Source organism: Scyliorhinus canicula, chromosome 7, assembly GCF_902713615.1.
Source record: "Scyliorhinus canicula chromosome 7, sScyCan1.1, whole genome shotgun sequence".
Classification (NCBI taxonomy): domain Eukaryota; kingdom Metazoa; phylum Chordata; class Chondrichthyes; order Carcharhiniformes; family Scyliorhinidae; genus Scyliorhinus; species Scyliorhinus canicula.
In genome coordinates, this window is record NC_052152.1 from 164,208,391 (window position 1) to 164,234,190 (window position 25,800).

The 25,800-nt window shown below is 46.1% G+C and overlaps 1 protein-coding gene across 2 annotated transcripts in view; it reads left to right on the forward strand.

Moving 5' to 3' along the window:
- Positions 1-25,800, forward strand: part of LOC119969494 (cadherin-4-like) — an 859,326-nt gene that overhangs the window by 704,459 nt on the left and 129,067 nt on the right. For both annotated transcript variants that reach the window (XM_038803180.1, XM_038803181.1), the window contains one exon: positions 17,580-17,717. In XM_038803180.1, the coding sequence (XP_038659108.1) occupies positions 17,580-17,717 (138 nt within the window). The remainder of the gene's footprint in view (positions 1-17,579; positions 17,718-25,800) is intronic.

The following is a 25,800-nucleotide window of genomic DNA, read 5'->3' on the forward strand; positions in this document are numbered from 1 at the left end:
CTTCCTCTGTGGGGATGGATTTCCTCCAGGTGCTCCGGTTTCTTCCCACAATCCAAAGATGTGCAGGTTAGGTGGTTTGACCATGCTAAATTGCCCCTTATGTTTCAAAAGGTTAAGTGGGGTTATGGGGTTTCAGTGATAGGGCGAGGGAGTAGTCCTGGGTGGGGCCCTCTTTCAAAGAGTCGGTGCAGACTCGATTAACCAAATGGCCTCTTCCTGCACTGTAGGGATTCTACGATTCTATGAAGTCAAGTGAGGTTGGAATGGCGGATGGCAGAGTGGCACAGTGGTTAGCAGTGCTGCCTCACGGCACAATGGACCTGGGTTCAATCCCGACCCCAGGTCACTGTCTGTGTGGAGTTTGCACATTCTCCCCATGTCTGAGTGGGTCTCACCCCCACAACTGAAAGATGTGCAGGGTAGGTGGATTGGCCACGCTAAATTGCCCCTTAATTGGAAAAAATAATTGGGTACTCTAAATTTAAAAAAGTGAGGTTGAAATTGACCACGCACTAGCCCAAGGTGTTGTAACAAATTCCATAGGAAGGCGAAGCAGGTTGAGACTGGAACAAAGTGTTCTCATATTGTTTGTGCCAGTTCTATGCTGCTTATTAGCTGCAAGCATTCCTGCAACAGATGGATCTGCATTGCATTGCAACTTAAGATCCAGTGTTGTTGCAAATTGGAAGCATTGGGGCCTAAAGATATATTGACCTTTTGGATGTGGCCATTCAGGCTATGTTCACTGTGCACCAAACAGAAGTGCATTCCTTTAAGAGGGAATGCTGTAAATGGACTGCCTCTGAACAAACACCTCACACTATAGTTAATGAAAAACAGAAAGCACCAGCAATACTCAGCAGGTCTGGCAACATCTATAGAGAGACACAGGGAGCGATTCTCCGCTCCCCAGGCCGGGTGGGAGAATCGCGGGAGGGCCGCTCTGGCACCCCCCGCAATTCTCCCACCCCCCCCCCAAAACTTTTTCACGGCGACCCGCGATTCTCCAGCCCTGATGGGCCGAGCGGCCTGCCGTTCCTGACGGTATGCCGGCGTGAACATAGCGCGAAAGGTAAGTTTGGGGCCTGTGGGGGGCGGAGAAGGGATCGAGCACCACGTCCGTGCTCGGGAGGGGACTGGCCCGCGATTGGTGTCCATCGATCGTCGGGCCAGCGTCTCTGAGAGACGCACTCTTTCCCCTCCGCCGCCCGGCAAGATCAAGCCGCCACGTCTTGCGGGGCAGCGGAGGGAAGACAGCAACCTGCGCATGCGCGGCTGATGTCACTAAGGCGCCGCCGGCCACGTCATTATCGACGCGCCGCCTTGACGCCAGCGGAGGGGGGGGTGTGGAGAGTAGGGAACGAGGAGCGGCGTCGGCCGTTGTGGAGAATTCCGCCCACAGTTGACTTTTCAAATTGAGTATGACTTCTTTAGAATTGAAGTGAGGTAGAAATGTAATGGGACAGGAGAGGTTCAGGGCTTTTGAGGTGGGTTACGGGAGTTAGGGGATTTCCTCGGTCAGTCGATCCATCTACCTCCTCAGGAAATGCCCACAAACATGGGATTTTCATTGGAGTGGGCAGATGCGGGCTGCAGTCGGGCCAGCTGACCCCAGAAAGAGTTCACCAGGAATTACAGGCTGTTGGGTGGTGAGACAGGCTGTGGGAAAGCCCCGATTCAGGGCTGTGGGACTTTTCCCCAGGTACAGGCCCTCACCTCTCAAAAGAAACATACTCCCTTACACGCCATACACTCCTCATGTCCCAGCCATGATACCTCATGACCGTCCAGTCATTTTCCATGGCTTGTCATACCCCCAGTCAAGATATGCTCCCCCCCCCATCCACACCCCATGACCGCTCATATTCTCAAATACCAACCAAGGGGCTTGCATGCCCATTCACCCACTGTTTCGAACAATGAATCCTTTTGTGACAAAGAAACAGTTTTTTAAAAACTTTAGAAAATAGCACATATTTATTATCTTCCACTTCCACATTTTAAAATAAAACTGATTTCACTGCAGGCCAATAAAAATGTTAATGGTACAGACCCTCGACGTCCGAAACTGCAAGCACTTGAAACCTCTTCACCTTGTATAAATAAACATGCAGCGCTGTTTGTGGAGGGATTGGAATCTGACCAACCGGCAGCTTTCCGAGGCAGGACTTCTCCCTGACTGAGGGGTGGAAATTCTGCCTGAAGCCAATCAGTGCTTGTTTGAGCATAAAATGGGAGCAGGGCTCTTGGAGTGGACAGAGATATGTTCCTCGCTGATCCTTTGGATGTTGGGTCCAAACCCCTGCCATAATAAAAATTCAAGTCCTCAATTCTTTACAGTGGGCGAATGGGCATGAAAGTTCGATACCTTAGCATGGCGGGTTCGAGGATCCATGGGGGTGGGGCTAAGGGTGCATAGCTAGGCATGACGGATATAATGAACCATGGGGATGTGTGAAGATGCATAGCTTGGCATAAGGGGGATGGGGCACCATGGCACGTGGGTAGAGATGCATGATGTGTCATGGGGGCCATGAGTAAGTGCTTTTGCATCTACCTTTAAAAGGTAAATTCATCCAGACTATGATTCACAACATCTATGCGGCTGCCGTTACCAAGTGCTTTAAAAGCTGGCTCAACCCCTCGAAAATTGTGACTAACTGGGACATGCCTTCACCATAATGGAGCTGGCCAGGTCTGGAGTGGAGCTTGTGTTTCTTCATGTACTAAAGTAATGTAGCATTCGTCTAGAGTGCGTATGAATGGCAGAATAATGAACAGGTCTGCCTGAAAGCAAAAACATGTTAAACAAGATTCAGACTGGCATTTGACAAAAACACAGTCAAAATGAGGATCAGAGTTCATGGTCTGAAATTGTTAAACTTAATGTTGAGTCTAAAAGGCTTCAAAATTTCTAATGCTCGATCTTGTGCTGAGCTTCTCTGGAACACTGCAGAGGGCCAAGGGCAGAAATGCGAGCGCGAGAGCAATGTGGTGAATTAAAAAGACAAGCGACTAAAAGGTTGAGGTGATTCTTGTGGAATGAGTAGAATTGTTCTGCAAGGTGGATACCAATTCAGCATTAGTCTCTCCAATGTAGAGGAGATGACATTATGAGCACCAAGTATGGTATACCAAATTGGGAGAAATACAAGTCAACCACTGCTTCAACTGGAAAGAATGTTTGGAACATTGTGTGGTTGTACGGTGAAGGGGGAGAAGGTAAAAGGACAGAAGATATGGATTTGGATTTGGATGCTGTTGGGGTGATTGAGGATTGGACTAGGGTGTCACAGAGGGAATGACCTTCATGGAATTTGGGTGTCACCGGCAAAACCAGCATTTGTTACCCATCCCTAATTGCCCTTGAACTGAGTAGCTTGCTAGGCCCAGAGGACAGTTACGAGTTAACCACATGGCTATGGAGTCACGTGTAGGCCAGGCCAAGTAGGATTGGCATATTTTCTTCCCTAAAGGGCATGAGTGAACCAGATGGATTTTTACAACAATCGATGATGGTTGTCTTGGTCACCATTACCGAGACTAGTTTTTTATTACAGCTTCATTAATTGAATTTAAATTTCACCAGCTGTTGTGGTGCGATTCGAACCAAAGCCTGGACCTCAGGATTACTAGTCCAGTAACATTAACCACTAACCTATCGTCTCCCCTAGGGTTAATTGGTCAGGACTTCTGAAGTCAAATTTGTGCCATTGGTTGCTCTCCTTGCCTTCTTTGGAAATTTGAACCTGCACCAGCACTGCACCAGTGCCAAAGCAATTTCACCTCTTCTCCAAATATAGATGTGTGTGTACCTACCATGTACTCAAAAAATGTTGAGAGCAACTCAACTTTGATTGTGCGTCATATATATAGGGATTACCACAGAGACACAAATGAAATGTTTCAGGAAAAAAAACAGTTGACACTAAAGCTTCTGAAAATCTAACCAATGGCCACAAATAAATGAAAATTAAGAAAAACTACGGTCATCAAAACTGTTCTCTGAATGTTTGTTCACTGGATCTTTTAATGTTCTTCAAATGAATCTGTAAATATACCAGGAATTCCAGCAAATTTAGTTGTGGCAACCTTTGAAAATAGTGTGCAGGATGAAATAATGCCATCCTCACTGGTATCATAGCTGTTACCTTCAGATTTATCTCCACTTTTTTCCTATTCTTTTCAACTTTGGTAGTGGCTAAGTTTTCTTAATTTAAAAGGACAAGATATTAAAGGCTTGTCACTTAATTCCTGATGGGGATTAATTTACCATGGATGTAAAATGAACTCTTGGTATTTTTCTTCCAATTACAGCAAGAGATAGACTACCACATCCTTTCAAAGGATTATGTCCGCTCTCGATTATTTCTCTTCCATTTGCTGAGTGTCACTTTCAGGGATAATTAAAAGTCGCACTTTATCCAGGTCACAATAATTGGGTCGAATCAAATGGAGATTCTCAAGATAACCGGTTCATCAGAGTTTCTTTTATTTCGTAGTTGCAGTCAGGATGAGTTTGGGTCAGATTTTCCATTTTTATTGGAATCCTGTCAGGAGCTCCCAGTGGCTCTCAGAGGTGTTTTAAGAACAGATAAATGGGAACAGGAGCAGGCCATACAGCCACTTGGGTCTGCTGCACCATCCAGTACGATCATGACAGATCCACTGTCTCAACACCACTCTCCTGTCAGCTCCTCAGATCCTTTCATTCACTGAAAGGACAAACCGCCAGAGTCATAGCCCTCCAAGTGAAGAGGTTTCTCCACATCTGTCTGAAATAATCAGCCTCTTATCCTGAGGCTATGGCCCCATGTTGTAGATTCCACAGCCAGACGTGAAACAATCCTCCAGTGTCTATCCTGAAAGCCCTCTTCAAATGTTTCATTCTTCTCAACTCTAAATGAGTACGGCGCAATTTACTCAGCCTCCTGTCATAGGACAATCCTCTCATCCCAGAAACCAATTTCGTGTACGTTCGCTGTTCATCCTCAAGGGCAAGCAGATCCTTCCTGAGATATGGAGACCAAAACTACACAAAGTACTTTGGGTTTGGTCTTCCAAAGGCTTTTACACAAGACTTCCTTACAATTGTACTCTAGTCCCCTTGCAATAATGGACAACTTGCCATTTACTTTCCTAAATGCTTGCTGTGAATGCATGTTAACTTTCATGTTTCTTCTTCAAGTACACCCATGTTCTGCTGAACATCAATATATAGTAGCTCCGCACACTTCGAAAAAACCTTCTGCATTTCTATTCTAGTACCAAAGTGAGCAACCTCCACATTATATTCCACCTGACACCTTATTACCTACTCACTTAATCTGTCCATATCTCTTTGCGGCCTCTTTTCTCCTCTTTACAGCATACACCTAGCTTTTTATTGTTGATAAATCTGGATAAGTGATTCTCAATCCCTTCATCTAGGTCATTGACATAAATTGTAAATAGCTGAGTGGCCAACAATGATGCATGCAGTAGTTATAGTACTTGTGTTCTGATGAATATGCTTGCGGCAAACTTTGATCATCTAGCTGGGCAGCACAGTAGTTAGCACTGCTGCCTCCGGGTTCGATCCTGACCGTGGGTGACTGTCTATTGAATTTGCACGTTGTCCCCGTGTCTGCGTGGGTTTCCTCCAGCTGCACCGGTTTCCTCCCACAGTCCAAAGATGTGCAGGTGATGTGGATTGCCTCTTCGTGTCCTAAAAGGGTAGCTGGTGTTATTGCGTCATCATAGACCTTGCAGTGCAGAAGGAGGCCATTCAGCCCATCGAGTCTGCACCGACCCCTGGAAAGAGCACCGTACCGAAGCCCATGCCTCCACCCTATCCCCTTTATTCCCGTAACCCAGTAACCCCACCTAACCTTTTTGGACACTAAGGGCAATTTCGAATGGCCAATCCACCTAACCTGCACATCTTTGGACTGTGGGAGGAAACTGGAGCGCCCAGAGGAAACCCACACACACACGGGGAGAACATGCAGACTCCAAACAGACAGTGACCCAAGCCAGGAATCGAACCTGGGACCCTGGAGCTATGAAGCAACTGTGCTCCCAATTGTGCCACCGTGCTGCCCACGGTACAGAGTTACAGAGGTAGGGTGGGGTGTGGGCCTAGGTAGGGTGCTCTTACAGGGGTTAGCATAGATTGATAGGCCGAATGGCCTCCTTCTGCATTGCAGTGCAGCCTCTCATAGGCAGCCGCTGGTCATTTTGAAGCTCAATTCAACTTAATAACTCAATTTAATAAAAAAAAGGCTTCAGCTAGTGCAACTGATTATATCTGCTAATCTTAAACATGCTAACGTCCAACCAATAATACCCCAAAATTGTATCAACACTTTATTGCTCAAACTGCTATTTTGCTATTTGCAAAATCTAACTTTTGTCGGATTTACAGCCCTTGTGTCTCACTGAAATTTGTACTTTCCAAGATTAGATGAGCTACTCTATAAAAGTTAATTTTTGTTCTGAACTTGAACTATGCATTACCCTCAGAGTGACACCACTGCTGGATCGGAACAGGATTTCCACTGCGCAGTGCGGGGCTGAATAAAGATTGTGTATATTTTTAATTGGTTAGGATCAGAAGAACAAAACTTAGCAAAAGATTTTAATATTTTAAATTATTTTCGGGACATAATTATGCCCTGGAGATTAAAATAGAATTCTAGCCATGGAAACTGATTCCTTCCTTTGCGCATCAATCCTGAGTGCCAGGTGCCAGTAGTACTCATCTTCATAGAATGCAGAATGATACAGCACAGAACGAAGCCGCACTGTCTGCTGCAGCTCTTTCACTCCATGAACAGTATCTTCCCCTCTTCCAAATCGTTTTGGCTAAATTTTTTGAAAAATTCATTTACAAGATGTAAGCGTCATGGGTTAGGCCAGCATTTATTGTCCATCCCTAATTGTCCTTCAGAAAGTGATGGTGAGCTGCCTTCTTGAACCACTGCACTCCCTGAGGTGTAGGTACACACACAGTGCTGTTAGGGAGGGAGTTACAGGTTTTTGCCCCAGTGACAGTGAAGGAAAGGCAATATATTTCCAAGTCAGGGTGGTGAGTGACTTGGAGGAGAACCTCCAGGTGGTGAGGATCCCAGCTATGTGCTGCTCTTGTCCTTCTAGATGACAGCAATCATGAGCTTGTGAGGTGTGTTCGAAGGAACCTTGACGAGTTACTGCAACGCATCTTGTAGATGGTACACACGGCTGCCACTGAATGTTGGTGGTGAAGGGTTGAATGTTTTTGGAAGGGGGAAAAAATCAAACAGGCTGCTTTGTCCTGGATGGTGTTGAGCTCCTTGAGTGTTTTTGGATCAGCATTCATCCAGGCAAGTGGAGAGTATTCCATTACACTCCTGGGGCGGCATTCTCCCCTACCCGGCGTGACGGAGGGTCCCGGAGTAGGGGAGTGGCGCCAACCACTCAGGGGTCGCGTCTCCCCAAAGGTGGGGAATTCTCGGGGTCATGGGGGGGGCCAGCCCCGCGCCGGAGTGGTTAGCACCAGAAGACTGGCGCAAAATGCCGGCGCCCCCGGCAGCAGGGCTGGCCAAAAGGCTTTCGCCGGTCGGCGCATGCGCCGGCAGTAACGTCAGCGGCAGCTGGCTACTGACGTCACTGCCGGCGCATGCGCGATGTGGGGTTCTCTTCCGCTTCCGCCATGGCGGACGCGGAGGAAAATAGTGCACCCAGGGCACTGGCCCGGAGCCTGAGCGGGGGGCCCGATCGCGGGCCAGGCCACCGTGGGGGCACCCCCCGGGCCCGCCCCCCCCCCCCCCCAGGACCCCGGGGCCCGCTCGCGCCGCTGATCCCGCCGTTCCAGAGGTGGTTTAAACCTCGGCGGCGGGAGAGGCCTCCCAGCGGCGGGACTTCGGCCCATCCGGGCCGGAGAATCACCGCAGGGGCCTCTCCGATCGGAGTGGCGAGATTCCTGCCGCCGCCACTTCCTGGGTGGCGGAGAATCTCTGCCACTGCGGGGGCGGGATTTTCGGCGGACCCAGGCGATTCTCCGACCCTGCTGGGGGTCGGAGAATTTCGCCCCTGACTTGTAGCTTGTGGATGGTGGACAGGCTTCTCAGGAGGTTGGGTGGTGTCAGGAGGTGAGTTACTTGCTGTAGGATTCCTAGCCCCAGCATTAATATGGCTAGTCCAGCTCAGTTTCTGATCAATGGTAACCCCCAGGATGTTGATTGTGGGGGGTTCAGTGATGGTAATGCCATTGAATGTCAAGGGGTGATGGGTAGATCCTCTCTTGTAGGTGATACATAGAAACCTACATAGAAATAGAAACAGGAGAAGGCCATTCGGCCCAGTGAGCCTGCTTCGCCATTCATTATGATCATGACTGATCATCAATTCAAAACCCTGTTCCCACCTTTTCCCCCATATCCTTTGATCCCTTTAGCCCCAAGAGCGATATCGAGGGCGGTATTTTCCCCCCACCCCCCACTTTGGGGGGCGAATCGCGCCACGTCATCCCGATCCCCGCACGCGATTCTTCCACTGCTCCCGAAACCAGCACCGCGCGAATCGTGTCGGGCCGCTCGGTGAATCGCCGCAAACGGCGAGTGGCGAATCTCCAGCCCAGATGGGCCGAGCGGCCTCTCCGACACGACAGGGCCCCGCCGGCGCCGTCCACCCCTGGTCGCTGCTGGCGGGAACTCTGCAGGAACGCTCAGGGGACAGCCTGTTTGGGGTGGGGGGGGGGTGGGAGGGGTCTCCTTCACCGGGAGGGACCTCTGAAGGGGTCTAGCCCGCGATCGGGGCCCACCGATCGGCGGGCCGGCCTCTCCCCACTCCCGGGCCTACATTCCGCCGCAGCTGGCCCCTGAACACCCGCGCCATATTGCGTCAGGGTCGGCGCGCGTAAGAAGTTCCTCATGCATGCGCTGAATGGCACGGCCCAACTGCGCATGCGCAGGATTGAGCTGCCCCAACTGCGCATGCGCGGGTAGGCGCAGCGCCCATTTGGAGCCGCATAGGGACCTGGAGTGGCGTGAACCTGGTCCCCTGTGGGAGCCAGAATAGGTCGTGCCTGTGCCCAGTTCACACCGTTGTGAAACGCAAAGAATCACCCCCCTAATTCTTTATTGAAATTACACAATGCTTTGGCCTCAACTACTTTCAGTGAATTTCAGATTTGCTACTCTCTGGGTGAAGAAATTTGTCCTCACCTTCGTCCCAAGAGGTTTAACCCTTATCCTCAAACTATGATCCTTAGTTCTGGACTACCCCACCTTTGGGAACATTCTTTCTGAATCAACCCTGTCTAATCCTGTTAGAATTTTGTACGTTTCTATAAGATGGTCATTGCCTGGCACTTGTGTGGCGTGAATGTAACTTGCCATTTGTCAGCCTGAGTCTGGATATTGTCCAGGACTTTTTGCATTTGGGCATGGACTGCTTCATTATTTGACGAGTCACAAATGGCGCTGAACATTTTGCAGTCATCTGCCAACATCCCCACTTCTGACCTTTGTGAAGGAAGGGAGGTAATTGATGAAGCAGCTGAAAATGGTTGTGGCTAGGACGCTACCCTGAGGAACTCCTGCAGTGACGTCTTGGAGCTGAGATGATTGACCTCCAACCACCACGACCATCTTCCTTTGTGCCAGGTATGACTCCAACCAGCAGAGAGCATCCCCCCCCCCCCCCGATTCCCATTGACTCCAGTTTAGCTAGGGCTCCTTGATGCCATACTTGGTCAAATGCTGCCTTGATGTCAAGAGCAGTCACTCTCACCTCTCCTCTGGCATTCAGCTCTTTTGTCGATGTTTGAACCAAGGCTGTAATGAGTTCAGGAGCTGAGTGACTCTGGCTGAACCCAAACTGAGTGTCCGTGAGCAGGTATTGCTGAGTAAGTGCTGATTCATAGCACTGTTGATGTCTCCTTTCATCACTTTGCTGATGATGGAGAGTAGACTGACAGGGCGGTAATTGGCTGGATTGGATTTATCCTGTTTCTTGTGTACACAACACAATGGGCAATTTTCAACATTGCTGGTTCGATGCCAGTGTTGCAGCTGTACTGGAACAGCTTGGCAAGTTATGGAGCATAAATCGTCCGTACCAATACCGGAATATTATCAGGGTCCATAGCCTTTGCAGTATTCAGTGCTTTCAGACATTTCTTGATGTCACTTGGATTGAATCATATTGGCTGAAGATTGACATCTGTGATGCTGGGGGCTTCCGGAGGAGACCGAGATGGATCATCCACTCAGCACTTCTTGCTGAAGATTGTTGCAAATGCCTCAGCCTTGTCTTTTGCACATATGGGCTCCTGCATCATTGAGGATGGGGACATTTGTGGAGTGTCCTGCTCCAGTGAGTTGCTTAATTGCCCACCACCCTTCATGGCTGGATGTGGCAGGACTGCAGAGCTTAGATTTAATGTGTCTGTTGAGGAATCGCTTAGCTCTATTACTTGCTGCTTATGCTGTTTGGCACACAAGTAGCCCTGCGTTGTAGCTTCACCAAGTTGACACCTCATTTTTCAGTTTGCCTGCTGTTGCTCCATGCTGTGCTGCGCTCTTCATTGAACCAGGGTTGATCCCCTGGCTTGATGGTAATGGTAGAGTCGGGGATATGCCAGGCCATGATGTTGCAAATTGTGGTTGAATGCAATTCTGCTGTTGCTGATGGTCCACAGCGCCTCCTGGATGCCCAGTCTTGAGTTGTGAGATCTGTTTGAAGTCTATCCCATTTAGCACAGTGGTAGTGCCACACAACACAGCGGAGGGTATCCTTGAGGTGAAGTCAGGACTTTGTCTCCACAAGGACTGTGTGGTGGTCACTTTTATCGATACTGTCATTGGCAGATGCATCTGCAGCAGGCAGTTGGTGAGGATGGGGTCATGTATGTTTTTCCCACTTGGTTCCCTCACCACCTGTTGCAGTCCCGGTCTAGCAGCTGTGTCCTTTCGGACCCTGCCAGCTCGTTCTGTGCTGGTACTACCAAACCACTCTTGGTGATGGACATTAAAGCCCTCCACCTAGGGCATATTTTATGCCCTTGCCACACTCAGTGCTTCCTCCAAGTGATGTTCAAAAGTTGGAGAACTGCGGGCAGTATGTGGTAATCAGCAGGAGGTTTCCTCCTCCATGTTTAACCTGAAGCCATGGGACTTTATGGGGTCCAGAGTTGATGTTGAGGACTCCCAGGGCAACTCCCTCCCAATTGTATACCACTGTGCCACCACCTCTGCTGGGTCTGTCCTTCTGGTCTAACCACAGACTTAAAAAAGGTTTAACATTACTTCCTTGCTTTTATACTTAATGTTTCTGTTTATGAAGCCCAGTATTATTTTTTAACATTCTCAAGCATTTGTATGCATGCACCCCATCCCCCTTCTTTCTATTTTGGCTTCCATTAAAATTGTATCATATATTGATTCTCCTCATTCTTTTGACCAAATTGCATCACTTTGTACATCCCTGTGTTGAATTCCATCTCGTGTGTGTTATGCCGTTTTGCTGGGCTGTCTTTGTCCTCATAAAGTTTGTTCCTATCCCCCTTACTGTTGTACTGCATCACTAAGTTTTGTGTCATCTGTAACCATTGAAATTATGCTCTATATATCCAGGTTCATGTCAATAATACATGTCGAAAAGAACAACGATCCTTCCCGTATCTGCGTGGGTCTCGCTCCCACAACCCAAAGATGTGCAGGCTAGGTGGATTGGCCACGCTAAATTGCCCCTTAATTGGAAAAAAAAGAATTGGGTAATCTAAATTAATCTAAATTTTAAAAAAACAGTGATCCTGATAATCAATTGCTGGAGGCAGCACTATACAATTACTTACAGTCAGAAAAACAAATGTTCAATCTGCTCTGTGTCTCTCAGCCGATTTTGTGCCACTGCTGTCACTTCCCCTTCAATCCAATGGGATTTAACTTTGTTAGCAATTCTATCATGTAGCACTTTATCAAATGTTTGTGGAAAGTTCATACAAACAACATCAACTGCACTTCCTTCATCAGCTCTTTCTAACACTTCACCTAAGGACCCAAGCAAGTGAATCAACATGATTTGCCTTTAACGAATCTGTGCTGGCTGTCATTTTTAACTATTATTTTTCAAAATGGCAAATAATTTTGTCTTCCATTATTGTCTTCTAAGGTTTCTCATTCAGAATCATAGAATCATAGAATTTACAGTACAGAAGGAGGCCATTCGACCCATCAAGCCTGCACCAGCCGTTGGAATCATTGAATCATAGAATTTACAGTACAGAAGGAAGCCATTCTGCCCATCGAGTCTGGATTGGCCCTTGGAAAAAGCACCCCATCCAAGCCCACATCTCCACCCCATCCCCGGAACCCAGTAACCCTACCCAACCTTTCGGACACCAAAGGGCGTTAAGGCTGTGGGTGTCGATGACTAGGCCAGGGTTTATTGCCCATCCCTAATTACCGTTGTGAAGGTGGTGGTGAGCCATGTTCTGAAGCTGCTGCAGTCCATGTGGGGTAGGTTCATCCTCAGATCTGTTAGGAAGGGAGTTCCAGGATTTTGGTCCAGTAACAGTTAAGGAATGACAATGTAATCCTAAACCAGGATGGTGAGTGGCTTGGAGTTGAACTTGCTGATGGTGGTGTTCCCATGCAACTACTGCCCTTGTCCTTCTAGATGGTAGAGGTTATGGGTTTGGAAGGTTCTGCCTAAGGAGCCTAGGTGAGTTATTGCAGTGCATCCTGTATATGGTGTACACTGGTACTACTGTGCATTGGTGGTGGAGAGTGTAAGTTTTGGTGGAGGAGTGAATGTTTAAAATGGTGTATGGGATACCAGTCAAGCACACTGCTTTGTCCTGCATGGTGTAAAGGTTCTTGAATGTTATTGGAGCTGCACTCATCCAGGCAATTGGAGAATATTTCCTTACACTCCTGACTTGTGCTTGTGTCTCCTGACTTAGGCTGACTGGCCTGTAGCTGCTGGGTTTATCGCACTTCCTTTTTTGATTGGTGACTGAACATTTGTAATCCTCCTGGCAATATTTCAATATCTAAGGAGGAATAGAGGATATCAGCCATAACCTCGCTATCTCTATCGTTACTTCCATCAGCAAACTAGGATGCATCCCATCTGGACAGGGTAGCTTTTCTATTTTTAAGTACTTTCTCTTTAAAGTTTGTTCCTATCCCCCTTACTGTTGTACTGCAGGGGCTGGTTTAGCTCACTCGGCTAAATCACTGGCTTTTAAAGCAGACCAAGCAGGCCAGCAGCACGGTTCGATTCCCGTACCAGCCACCCCGGACAGGCGCCGGAATGTGGCGACTAAGGGCTTTTCACAGTAACTTCATTGAAGCCTACTCGTGACAATAAGCGATTTTCATTTCTAGGGGCTGTTTAGCACACTGGGCTAAATTGCTGGCTTTGAAAGCAGACCAAGGCAGGCCAGCAGCACAGTTCGATTCCCGTACCAGCCTCCCCGAACAGGTGCCGGAATGTGGCGACTAGGGGATTTTCACAGTAACTTCATTGAAGCCGACTCGTGACAATAAACGATTTTCATTCTTCATTTTCATTTCATTTATTTATTATTCTAATAAGTTGAGGATTATATCAGATCAGCCATGATCTCATGGAATGGCGGAGCAGTCTCGATGGGCTGAATATTCTACTTCTGCTCCTACGTTTCATGGTTATCCCGCCTAGTTTTTTCTGCTACCTCTCCCCTTCCTGTAACATTAGCAGCATCTGCTTTTTTTTAAGTGAAAACAGTTAGAATGAACTAATCTGTCGTCATCTGCCAATGAGATTGCAGTACCTTTTATTTTCTCCTGAAGCATCTGATTCAACTGCCTTAACAAGGTAAACGTTCCTAAATGGCATACTAATCTGATTAAACATTGTGGGTTCAGTCAGCCTTTCTATGTTTAAGCATTGTGAGCCACAAATATAATTTAGGAGCACTGAATATATCTTGCCTACTTTGTTTGAACTTTCTTCATTACTGAGGCCTGTTCATTTGTTTCTGTTCCTTAATTGTAAAATTTAGAGATTAATTAGCAGGTAAATTGGACTGTTCAAATTCAGACTATATTGAGAAAAGGGAGTCAATTATAACAGTGTTTTTAAAAGTGGGGCTAGTGACCCGTGGGTCGGTCGCGGGTGTCGAAAAGTGGGTCGCCGAAAATGATCCCCAATGATCACATGATCTTTTTTCAATTTTTTCTCTGGGTAATTGTTTGCTGCCCTAAACTGATCCTGTTCAAAGAAAAGCGTGTGTATTCATAAAAATTAAATTTAATACCTAGTCAATGCACAAATACAATGGGCGCGATTCTCCACCCCCCACGCCGGGTGGGAGAAAAGCGGGAGGGCCTCCCGACATTTTTCACGCCCTCCCGCTATTCTCCCCCCCCCCCCCCCCACGCCCGACCAACACCATGAATCGCCGCTCGCTGTTTTTTACGGCGAGTAACGATTCTCCCAGGCCGATGGGCGGATGGGCTGACCGGCCGGGCCTTCACGCCCGTTTCAACACGGCAGCAATCACACCTGCTCGCTGCCGTCGTGAAACGGGCGCCAGAGCCCGTTTGGGGCATCTGGGGGCCCGATTGGCACGGCAGTACCACGGCCGCTAAACTAGAACTACTACTACTAAAAGCCTATACTTAGCTTCGAGTGGCCCACTCAGTCAGAGGAACAATGGCCGTTGTCCGGTTCTGATACTGTTGGCTTCAAACTAGTACCGAATAGTAGCTAGGAGCGTCTATCTCGTAGCGTGCGTTGACCTTAGACTTACTTGGCTGGTGCTTGGCGGGCCTCTCATTGCTGAGAGCCAAAGCCAAGGTGAGAGTTCTTCCAAGAGAGCGAACTGAACTTGGGGACTCTGTTTTATAGTCCCCAGGGGTTTCGCGCCTTTCTGGGCGGAACCCGGGACTTGGTCCCAATTAATTGGACAACGTCCCAATCGTTTGTATTGATTTTCTCCAATACCGGAGTTGTTCCCTGATCGTTGGGCGGGCCCTATGTGGCAGTTGGCCTGCCTTTGTTCTAGCTCCCACTGGCGCCGGGGAATCTGTCCTGGTCTTGATTGTTTCAATGTTTCCTTTTTGTCTCCGGAGATAGCTCATTAATATGTTAATGGCTATTGATTTCAGTTCAGTCTGGGTTCTGCAAATCTTAATACACAGGAAACCTTGCACCTGCTTGTTTTCCCTAGTGCTGTCCAATTTTCCCTGCACTCTTTGCGGGCATCCATTTTGGAATCGGGACGTAGACTATGACGGAGCCAGCATGAGAGATTTTAATGTGGAGTAAACGTTTAGTACTGCTCATACAATTCAGGTTAAGTGCACTTTATGAAATAAAAAGGTAAGAATTGGGAGAGAGGTGTATTATTAAATGTTCAGTGAATCCTGTTTAGAATGCGACTGAAGCAGCAGTACTGCAGCATCCCTGACCAGTGGACTCTGCCCGTGTCTCAAATTTCCCGCCGTGAAGGCCATCTATGGCTTCAGAATTTAAAGTGTATCATCATTATCTCACAATCCAACTCATTATATTTCCCATGTGCATTGAAGTATTTTGCTGTAGAGTCAATATAAAATGAGATGAAAACAGTGGATGGCTGATGCACAGTAAATGAGTGTATTGTCTGATTTTGGTCATTTATTTTGAATGTATATGCTGTATAATGTATCTCAGATACCGAGCTTCCCGGAGGGACTGGCCTCCACATTGCTGGAGGAGGTGCTGACGATGAAGGGACTGGAGAAGGAGGTAGTGTCAGCGGTGTACGGAGCTATTTTGGAAGAGGATAAGGCACCACTGGAAGGGATCAAAGCAAAGTGGGAGGAAGAGTTGGGAGAGGATATGGAGGAGGGGTTCTGGTGTGAGGTGCTCCGGAGAGTAAATGCCTCCACCTCATGTGCGGGGTTGGGCTGATAGGGCTGAAGGTGGTATATAGAACGCACCTCACGAGGGCGAGGATGAGCCGATTCTTTGAAGGAGTAGAAGATGTGTGTGAGCATTTCGGGGGGGGGGGGGGTCCCCCGCTAATTACGTTCATATGTTTTGGCCCTGTCCAAAGCTAGAGGAGTACTGGAAGGAGGTTTTTAGGGTAATTTCCAAGATAGTGCACGTGAAACTGGACCCGGGTCCCCGGGAGGCCATATGCGGGGTGTCGGACCAGTCAGGGTTGGAAACGGGTGCGGAGGCAGATATTGTAGCCTTCCCCTCGTTGATCGCCCAAAGGTGGATCCTGCTGAGATGGAGAGCAGCCTCTCCACACTGTGCCTTGGCATGGCGGGGGGTCCTGTTGGAATACTTGACCCTTGAGAAGGCTAAGTTTGAACTGAGGGGAAGCTCGGAGGGGTTCTACAAGTCATGGGCATTATTTATTGTGCACTTTCAAGAACGGGATAACATCGAACATTAGTTGGGGGGGGGTGGGTGGGAGGGTTGCGGGGGGAGGGGGGCTGTGTATATTAAGGATGACTATGGGTAATCCCTGATTTATTTTTGTCATTTGTTTATGTAAACATGCGGGCTGATGTTTGGGGGTTGATGGGAAGATGGGATCGTTGTTATTTTTATGGGGTTTGAAATATCTGATGCGACCATCAATTCACTCGAGACATGAGTAGAAGTAAACCGTGGCTTTAATCAACTTAGAACAGTGCCTGTCTGTGACTGAACCAATACTGAGAACTGCCTACAGGTCGACTGCTCTTTATACCTCCCTTCTAGGGGAGGAGCCATGGGCGGAGCCCATACAGGCCCCAACATGTTCCCCTATGGATAATGCCATACAATGGCCCATAGGAAAAGCCCACAAGGGCAACAGCATAGCACAGATACAAATAGAAGGGCAACAGCACAGATACAAATACACTGGTGGATTATTGGTATACTACATTCACCCCAATATCTGTTGCTGATTATTGTTTATTGTGGTGGGTGTAAATACGGGAGAAAATGTGAAAAAGGAGGAGAATAAAAATATTTATATTAAAAAAAGAGGAATAAGATTCTCGTACTTTTTCAAAACTGAATTTACGTATCTATGTTGATACAGTGCTCACAGATCAGCAAATATGTTTAGGTAGGTGGGATGGGACACGGCGTTCAAATCCTCAGATTGATTAAGCAGCCTTTTGATTCTTTGGAGCCCAGAGTAAAATTTTGGGTTCGAGTTGGAAGTGTCTGATTGGACAAAACCAGTCATTTCAGTGTCAGTGAAACTTGGTGAGTGAAATTTACAATATACAAGGTGAAATTATTTTGTTGCCATGCAACATCGAGGTTTTAAGTATGAAGAACTGAATACAATTTATTGTTGTAAGTGATAAAGATCAAGTATAGTAATTTTGAATGCATAAAAATGAGGACAGGCTCACCGAAGTAGGAAATGGGTCGCAAGGGCTAGCCAGTTGGTAAAAGTGCGTCGCGTAAAAAAACTTTAAAAAACACTGGATTATAAAACAGCCAGTATTTCAATTACAGTACAAGTTTGCATAAATTAGCCCAAACCTCAATATTGTAATCTCAACCACATCCAGATTCAATTAGTTAGTTATACATATTTATGGTAGACTGTGTTCTTTCCTTTTCAGAAAGTCCCACGATATACAGTTATCATTCAAGCCACTGATATGGATGGGAATCTAAACTATGGCCTTTCCAATACAGCAACTGCACTTATTATTGTGACCGATGTGAATGACAATGCTCCAGAATTTACTGCTGCCACAGTAAGTATAAGCACCTCTTAACATTCACATAGAAGGTTATAAACATCATCTGCAAAGTACTGATGCACATGATTGATTTACAGTACATTCTTGAAATTTAGCAAATCAAACATAGAATAGGCAATCTTTAAATAACCAGTTTTTTCAGGAGCCAGTTTTGTTAAATTTGAGGCATGGGAGGTATGCAGCCACAAATACAAATATAAGGAATTGATAATGCATCCTTGATAGGGCAGGACATATTTAGGGGGATTTACAGGTTGCTCTTTGTGATCCTAAAACATAGAAGAATCATTTTAGGATCTTAAAGTTTAAGTTCTTAATGGCAAAGGAAAATCGACTTGGATGATTCATTCTTAGCATTACATCACTTGTAGCCTCGAATGGGACAGAGGTTTGTGTCAGCATTTTTCATCTGATCGGCGTTATTGGTGTTGGAGAGTGGTGTAGACTTGAAACATGGTGCTTCTCAGGAGTGTGGGTGAAGCTGAAGATGAGCCCTGCTGGACACTCATGCATCCTCAATTGACTGGATACAAACAATCAACAGGAAAGTTTTAGAGCAAACTATTTTGTCATGTGTCCCATCAAACCGTGCACAAAATTGTGGGATTAGGGTAGGAGGGATGAAACTTTTACAGTTTGCTTTAGACAGAGTTGATAGATAACTTCCTGAAAATAAACATTGGGTGTGATTCTCGCAAAAGGGAACAAAGCCCCCGAGCGAGCACGTTAGGCCGCCTGTTTCCCGGCCTTGCAGTGCCGAGAAACACGTGGCTTTTCAACATGACTCACGTTGAACAAGGGGCCCGAATAGAGAATGCATGCCTGAGCCCCTTTTTGTACTGCAGGAAGCATTGTAGCGAGAAATTGGGATGCCATTTTTAAATAGAACATTACAGCGCAGTACGGGCCCTTCGGCCCTCGATGTTGCACCGACCTGTGAAACCATCTGAAGCCTATCTGACCTACACTATTCCATTTTCATCCATATGTCTATCCAGTGACCACTTAAATGCCCTTAAAGTTGGCGAGTCTACTACTGTTGCAGGCAGGGCGTTCCACACCCCTACTACTCTCTGAGTAAAGAAACTGCCTCTGACATCTGTCCTATATCTACCACTCTTCAATTTAAAGCTATGTCCCCTCGTGTTGGTCATCACCATCCGAGGAAAAAGACTCTCACTGTCCACCCTATCTAACCCGCTGACTATCTTATATGTCTCTATTAAGTCACCTCTCAGCCTTCTCCTCTCTAACGAAAACAACTTCAAGTCCCTGAGCCTTTCCTCGTAAGACCTTCCCTCCATACCAGGCAACATCCTAGTAAATCTCCTCTGAACCTTTTCCAAAGCTTCCACATCCTTCCTATAATGTGGTGACCAGAACTGCACGCAGTACTCCAGGTGCGGCCGCACCAGAGTTATATACAGCTGCAGCATGACCTTGTGGCTCCGAAACTCAATCCCCCTGCTGATAAAGGCTAGCACACCATATGCCTTCTTAACAGCCCTATTTACCTGGGTGGCAACTTTCAGGGATTTGTGTACCTGGATGCCGAGATCTCTCTGTTCATCGACACTACCAAGAATCTTGCCATTAGCCCAGTACTCTGCATTCCTGTTACTCCTTCCAAAGTTAACCACCTCACACTTTTCCGCATTAAACTCCATCTGCCACCTCTCAGCCCAGCTCTGCAGCTTATCTATGTCTCTCTATATCCTATAACATCCTTCAGCACTATCCACAACTCCACCGACCTTCGTGTCATCTGCAAATTTACTAACCCATCCTTCTACACCCTCTTCCAGGTCATTTATAAAAATGACAAACAGCAGTGGCCCCAAAACAGATCCTTGCGGTACACCACTAGTAACTGAACTCCAGGATGAACATTTGCCATCAACCACCACCCTCTGTCTTCTTTCAGGTAGCCAATTGCTGATCCAAACCACTAAATCACCTTCAATCCCATACTTCCTTATTTTCTGCAATAGCCTACCGTGGGGAACCTTATCAAACACCTTACTGAAATCCATATACACCACATCAACCGCTTTACCCTCATTCACCTGTTTGGTCACCTTCTGAAAAAACTCAATAAGGTTTGTGAGGCATGACCTACCCTTCACAAAACCGTGTTGACTATCGCTAATGAACTTGTTCTTTTCTAGATGATTATAAACCCTATCTCTTATAACCTTTTCCAACATTTTACCCACAACCGAAGTAAGGCTCACAGGTCTATAATTACCAGGGTTGTCTCTACTCCCCTTCTTGAAAAAGGGGACAACATTTGCTATCCTCCAGTCTTCCGGCACTATTCCTGTCGACAAAGACGACATAAAGATCAAGGACAAAGGCTCTGCAATCTCCTCCCTGGCTTCCCAGAGAATCCTAGGATAAATCCCATCTGGCCCAGGGGACTTATCTATTTTGACATTTTCCAAAATTGCTAACACCTCCTTTTGAACCCCAATTCCATCTAGCCTGGTCGACTGAACCTGAGTATTCTCCTCGACAACATTGTCTTTCTCCAGTGTAAACACTGACGAAAAATATCCATTTAACGCTTCCCCTATCTCCTCTGATTCCACACACAACTTTCCACTACTATCCTTGATTGGCCCTAATCTTACTCTAGTCATTCTTTTGTTCTTGATATACCTATAGAAAGCCTTAGGGTTTTCCTTGATCCTATCCGCCAACGACTTTTCGTGTCCTCTCCTCGCTCTTCTTAACTCTCCCTTTAGGTCCTTCCTGGCTAACTTGTAACTCTCAAGTGCCCTAACTGAGCCTTCATGTCTCATCCTAACATAAGCCTCCTTCTTCCTCTTGACAAGTGCTTCAACTTCCTTAGTAAACCACGGTTCCCTTGCTCGACAACTTCCTCCCTGCCTGACAGGTACATACTTATCAAGGACATGCAGTAGCTGTTCCTTGAAAAAGCTCCACATTTCGATTGTACCCATCTAAATCTAACACCTGGCCGGGTTCATTCCCGCATCAGCCTCCCCGGACAGGTGCCGGAATGTGGCGACTAGGGGCTTTTCACAGTAACTTCATTGAAGCCTACTCGTGACAATAAGCGATTTTCATTTCATTTAATTTCATCCCCTGCAGTTTCCTTCCCCATCCTATACACCCTAAATCTTGCCGAATAGCATCATAATTGCCTTTCCCCCAGCTATAATTCTTGCCTTGCGGTATATACCTATCCCTGCCCATTGCTAAAGTAAACATAACCGAGTTGTAATCACTATCACCAAAGTGCTCACCTACATCTAAATCTAACACCTGGCCGGGTTCATTACCCAGTACCAAATCCAATGTGGCCTCGCCCCTTGTTGGCCTGTCTACATACTGTCAGAAAACCCTCCTGCACACACTGTACAAAAACTGACCCATCTATAGTACTCGAACTATAGTATTTCCAGTCAATATTTGGAAAGTTAAAGTCCCCCATAACAACTACCCTGTTACTCTCGCTCCTGTCGAGAATCATCTTTGCAATCTCCAAGGCCTCCAAAGCAATTGCGGCCCTCCCCCACAGCCCAAACGCACTATGTGAGGGACCCCGGCCCAATCGTGCGCGTACTGAAAATACCAGCTTGGCACCTTTTCAATGCTAACCTGGCAATGCCCATGTCAGCTGGCAGTGCCATCTGGACACCATGGGAATGTCAGGCTGGCACCAACAGTGTACCAGGATGACACCGCTGTGGTACCCAGGTGACACTAGCAATGCCAGGGCACCACCCTTCCCATAGGGCATGGAGCTAGGGGCCTCCAATCCCCTGGGAGAACCCCATGGGTGCCTTTCCATCTGTCCCCAGTTGTGGCGACTAGTGCTGAACGATGCATGCCCAAGGTCGCCGAGGTGAAGGGATTGAATCCCAAAGCCTCGAGGTACCTCAGAAATATACACATAAGAGTGAGGCTTACTGCTTCACTCCAATAAATAGATACCACCCGCAATGGGTGGGATTTACACTGCAACGTCTCACAAGACCGCGTTGGATCTCTCGAGGCGTGGGGAGCGTAGAACCCAGGAGCGGGTCTCCTAGCTTTCATCGGCCACGCTGCACCATGGGAGGCTGTGTTTCCAGCGTAGCATGGCCGTTGGATCACGCCCATTGTAAAAACTATACCAAATTTGATTATCTAAATTCATGATCAAAAATTGACGAGGCGGAATTTGTGAATGAGTTAGTCATGTCCAGTATTGCTGGATACAGTAAAGCAACTTTACGGTTGCGAGTTGGAACTTGAGAATTTGTTAAAGCACCGAAATGTTTATATTACACACTGTTCCAAAGAACAGATCACTTTTAATTCAAATTAGCCCCACACTATGTATCCAGTATGAAGCTAGGCTTTATTTCAGTAAGATTAAGCATTCCAATCTACTTGTAAGATCTGAGCCACTCATTGGGAGGTGCATTTTTTAAAAATTGTTTCTTAAAACTAGAATCTGATTTGCTCCCTTGCTGGTGAGGAAAAGAGGTAAACAAGAACAATAAGAAGTATGGAAGAATTTTTTTTTCAACAAAATTTTCTCAATGAAAATAAATGTCCTTACTTGCAAGCAACCAGTGAAAGGCCAAGTTAGTGTTTTGAGCTGCCATCCTAAAGATCAAAAGTGGACTCCAGCCACCATAGACATTCAGACTCTGCTGGACGACAGCTGTGCCAAGCTAAGCTACAGATCCACTCAAAATATTTGGATCCTTGACTTTAAAAAAGGTGGAGAGGTAGAGAACTGATGGTGAGATTGGAATGTAAATTTCAAGGTGTTGCCCAGTTTGTAAAGTATATCTCCAGTTAATATCAATGGATCAAGGCTGATTCTGACTCAGGAGTGCTATGAACCTCCTTACTTCCTCTAAATTTCTCCATCAGAAAGGATTAATACTGATTTACAATTAAAAATGACAATGGGGCATAAAAAGGATGGTCTATGCATTTGACACAAACACATTTTATAAAGGTTCAGGAGGCCCGAGAAGGTAAGTTCAAACTGAGTTATTTCAACAATAAAACAAAGGCCACAACATGGCTTACAATCCAAAGGCCCAACTGGAACAACAAATTGCGCCGGTCCCAGTGCGGGCCGGCTCTTATCAGGCCATTTTACGAGTTTCAGCTGGTGTGCCTCCGCCCACTAACTCTTATTCCACGACACCCATGGGGAGATCAATTGAGGTGTCCCCATGGTCTCGTGAGGGTTATTACACATTTAATGTTTAATATGATGAATTTTAAGAAATGTAAAAGGAGTTTCAAGAAACACAGTGGTTTCACGGTTCAATCTGAACCAATTTAGCATGAAAAAAGAAAACAATCACTGAAGAAACGTATTTTCTTGGAGCCAAACGGAGCATTGTTATAACTTGGCTTTTGCCCTTGGGGAAAAAATAGACTAGCGTGGCTACGGATTTTAACTTTGCCTTTGATGTCATGTGATGAATGATCTGTGGTGGTGTGTTAAGATAATCGGCTAAAATGGCTGATGGTGCAGAAACAATAAGGCTCCAGGGATGTAGCACCCTTTACTTTTACAAATGTGAAAGATAGCAGCATTGTGTTATGACCAGCTATTATCTCAGTCTCGGAAGGCCTTTCATGGGCTTAGAACTTTTCACACAAGCCACTTTGTCAGTCTCTATAGGTTTATAATAATAGATCTAATGCATATTATAATTTTTAATGCTGATATTTTATCACCTTTAAAAATATTTACAGAAAATAATGGAATCCCATTCCTAGCTTCCTTTTGAAACTCTTTTAAGAGTGATTGTACCATATTGATCTATGGAGTACAATGCAGGTATTGAATAGACCATTTGAGGCCTTCTATTGTCCCTTCCTTATTGCTTATCAATTATTCATTTTAATCTTTGCATTGTGCTCTTGTCGGTGTCAAATAAATATCTATTCTACAGAAAATTCAGATCATTAAGAAATAGTAGCATAGAAATGAAACAATCTTTTAAATGATCCAATGTTTTCAAAATAACTGGAGAGTCGAGCTGGAGAATTAAAATAGTGTATTGCCTCTACAGTCACAATTATGGAGAGAATTAGAATAAGGTTGTTACACTTTTTGAAAGTATAAACCTAACTCTATGGTAGTGATGTGATTAAGTAAAAGTAAAGGTTAGGTATCCTGGAAGAACAGCGCTGTGTTTTTATGAACTATCGCATTACAACAGTATCCTATCCTGAGACAAGTTAATTTCTCTAACCACGCATTGAGGGATTCTATTTCAACTACATAAAATTAAGGCAGTGATCATCACAGAATTAGGCTTTGAAGCTTCAGGCACAATTTTCTGCAGCTTTCTTCATATTCTTGGAAATTTGCATTATATTACTGATGCGCCATATGCCAATTATACCATTGAATTACACTCAATAACTAAGAGTTTATCTGTCAAAGGAATGAAACATTAGAGAAGTGGAGTAGAAGACAGTGGGTTGAATTTTCAGACTTCCCATCCAGAAAAAATAGGATGGCATTGTCACGGAAATGGTGGGCAATGGTCTACCATGCTGAGTGGTGGTAGATGGCAATAGTCGCTGGGGCTTACTGCGAGACAGCTGATGGAACCACCTGAGTCTGGCAAAAAGTCAATTGACAGTTTTAATCAGGGTCCTTTGTCATACATTTGATCCAGACTGCCTTATTGGGTTTGAACTCGGCAGAGGGTAGCCATTACATTCTGTGACTGGTACCAACTGGGGATCAGCAATAGAGGACTGAAAATGTCAGTTCCTCCTAAATTTCACTATCCTAACCAACTATTGCATTGGTGTCCTCCCAACGATCCCCATCTCACATAGAGTTCAAACCCGGAAAGAGTAAATTAAGCTTTGGTAGCCAAAAAAAAACTTAAACTGGCAAAATTAAATGGATTATATATAAAAATGAGGGTAAAATTCCATCAGAGGTATTGGAGGCTAAGTCAGGAGCAACACCAGCTGCATCAAAATCAGGTGGTAAAGCGACAACACAGGACTACATGTATGCTAAACAATGGCAGCAGCATGCTATAGACAGAGCTAAGTGGACCCATAGCCAATGGATCAGGCTAAAGCTTTGCAGTCCTGCTATATTTCATGAATGGTGATAGACAAAGAATTAACTAGTGGGTGGTGGAGGTTCCAGGAACATCCACATGCACAAAGATGGCAAAGCCCAGCCAAAGAGTGCAAAGGACAAGGCTGAACCATTTGCAGCCATCTTTAGCTGGGAGTGCTGAGTGGATTATCTCTCTCCAGTGCCTCCTGAGTTCCACAATATCGCAGAACCTAGTCTTGAGCCAATTTTAATGAATTCTACATGATATCAAGCAACTTATGAGCACACTGGATGCAGCAAAGATTATGGGTACAACAATAATGTAGCTGCAATGCTGAAAACTTTTGCTCCAGAACAAGAGAACTGCAAGCCAAGCTGTTCCGATACAACACACCTACAAACTTGCATCTCTCCGACATTAATATTCTGGGGTGGGAGGGGGAATGTGGTGGCCATCATTGACCAAAACATTAACTATAACAGCCAAATATGTTTTGTGGCTCCAAGAGTAGATCAAAAACAGTAAATTCGCTGACATCTAACATGCCTTTTGATTAATCAAATGCCTGACCCCATCCACAAGGCACAAGTCAGGTACATGACAGAATACTCTCCAGGGCTGGTTTAGCTCACAGGGCTAAATCGCTGGCTTTTAAAGCAGACCAAGCAGGCCAGCAGCACGGTTCGATTCTCGTACCAGCCTCCCTGAACAGGCGCCGGAATGTGGCGACTAGGGGCTTTTCACAGTAACTTCATTGAAGCCTACTCGTGACAATAAGAGATTTTCATTTTCATTTCATGTGTTTGATTGAGCGAAATTTCAACAATATTCAAGAATCTTAATGCCATCCAGAGAAAGCAGCCTGCTTGATCAGCGCCCAAACCATGACATTCAGTCCCTCCACTGAAGCACACTGGCTGTAGCTTTCACGATCAATAAGATGCAATGTAGCACCTTGCAAGGCTTCTTCGACAGCACCTTCCAAACCTGCCACTGAG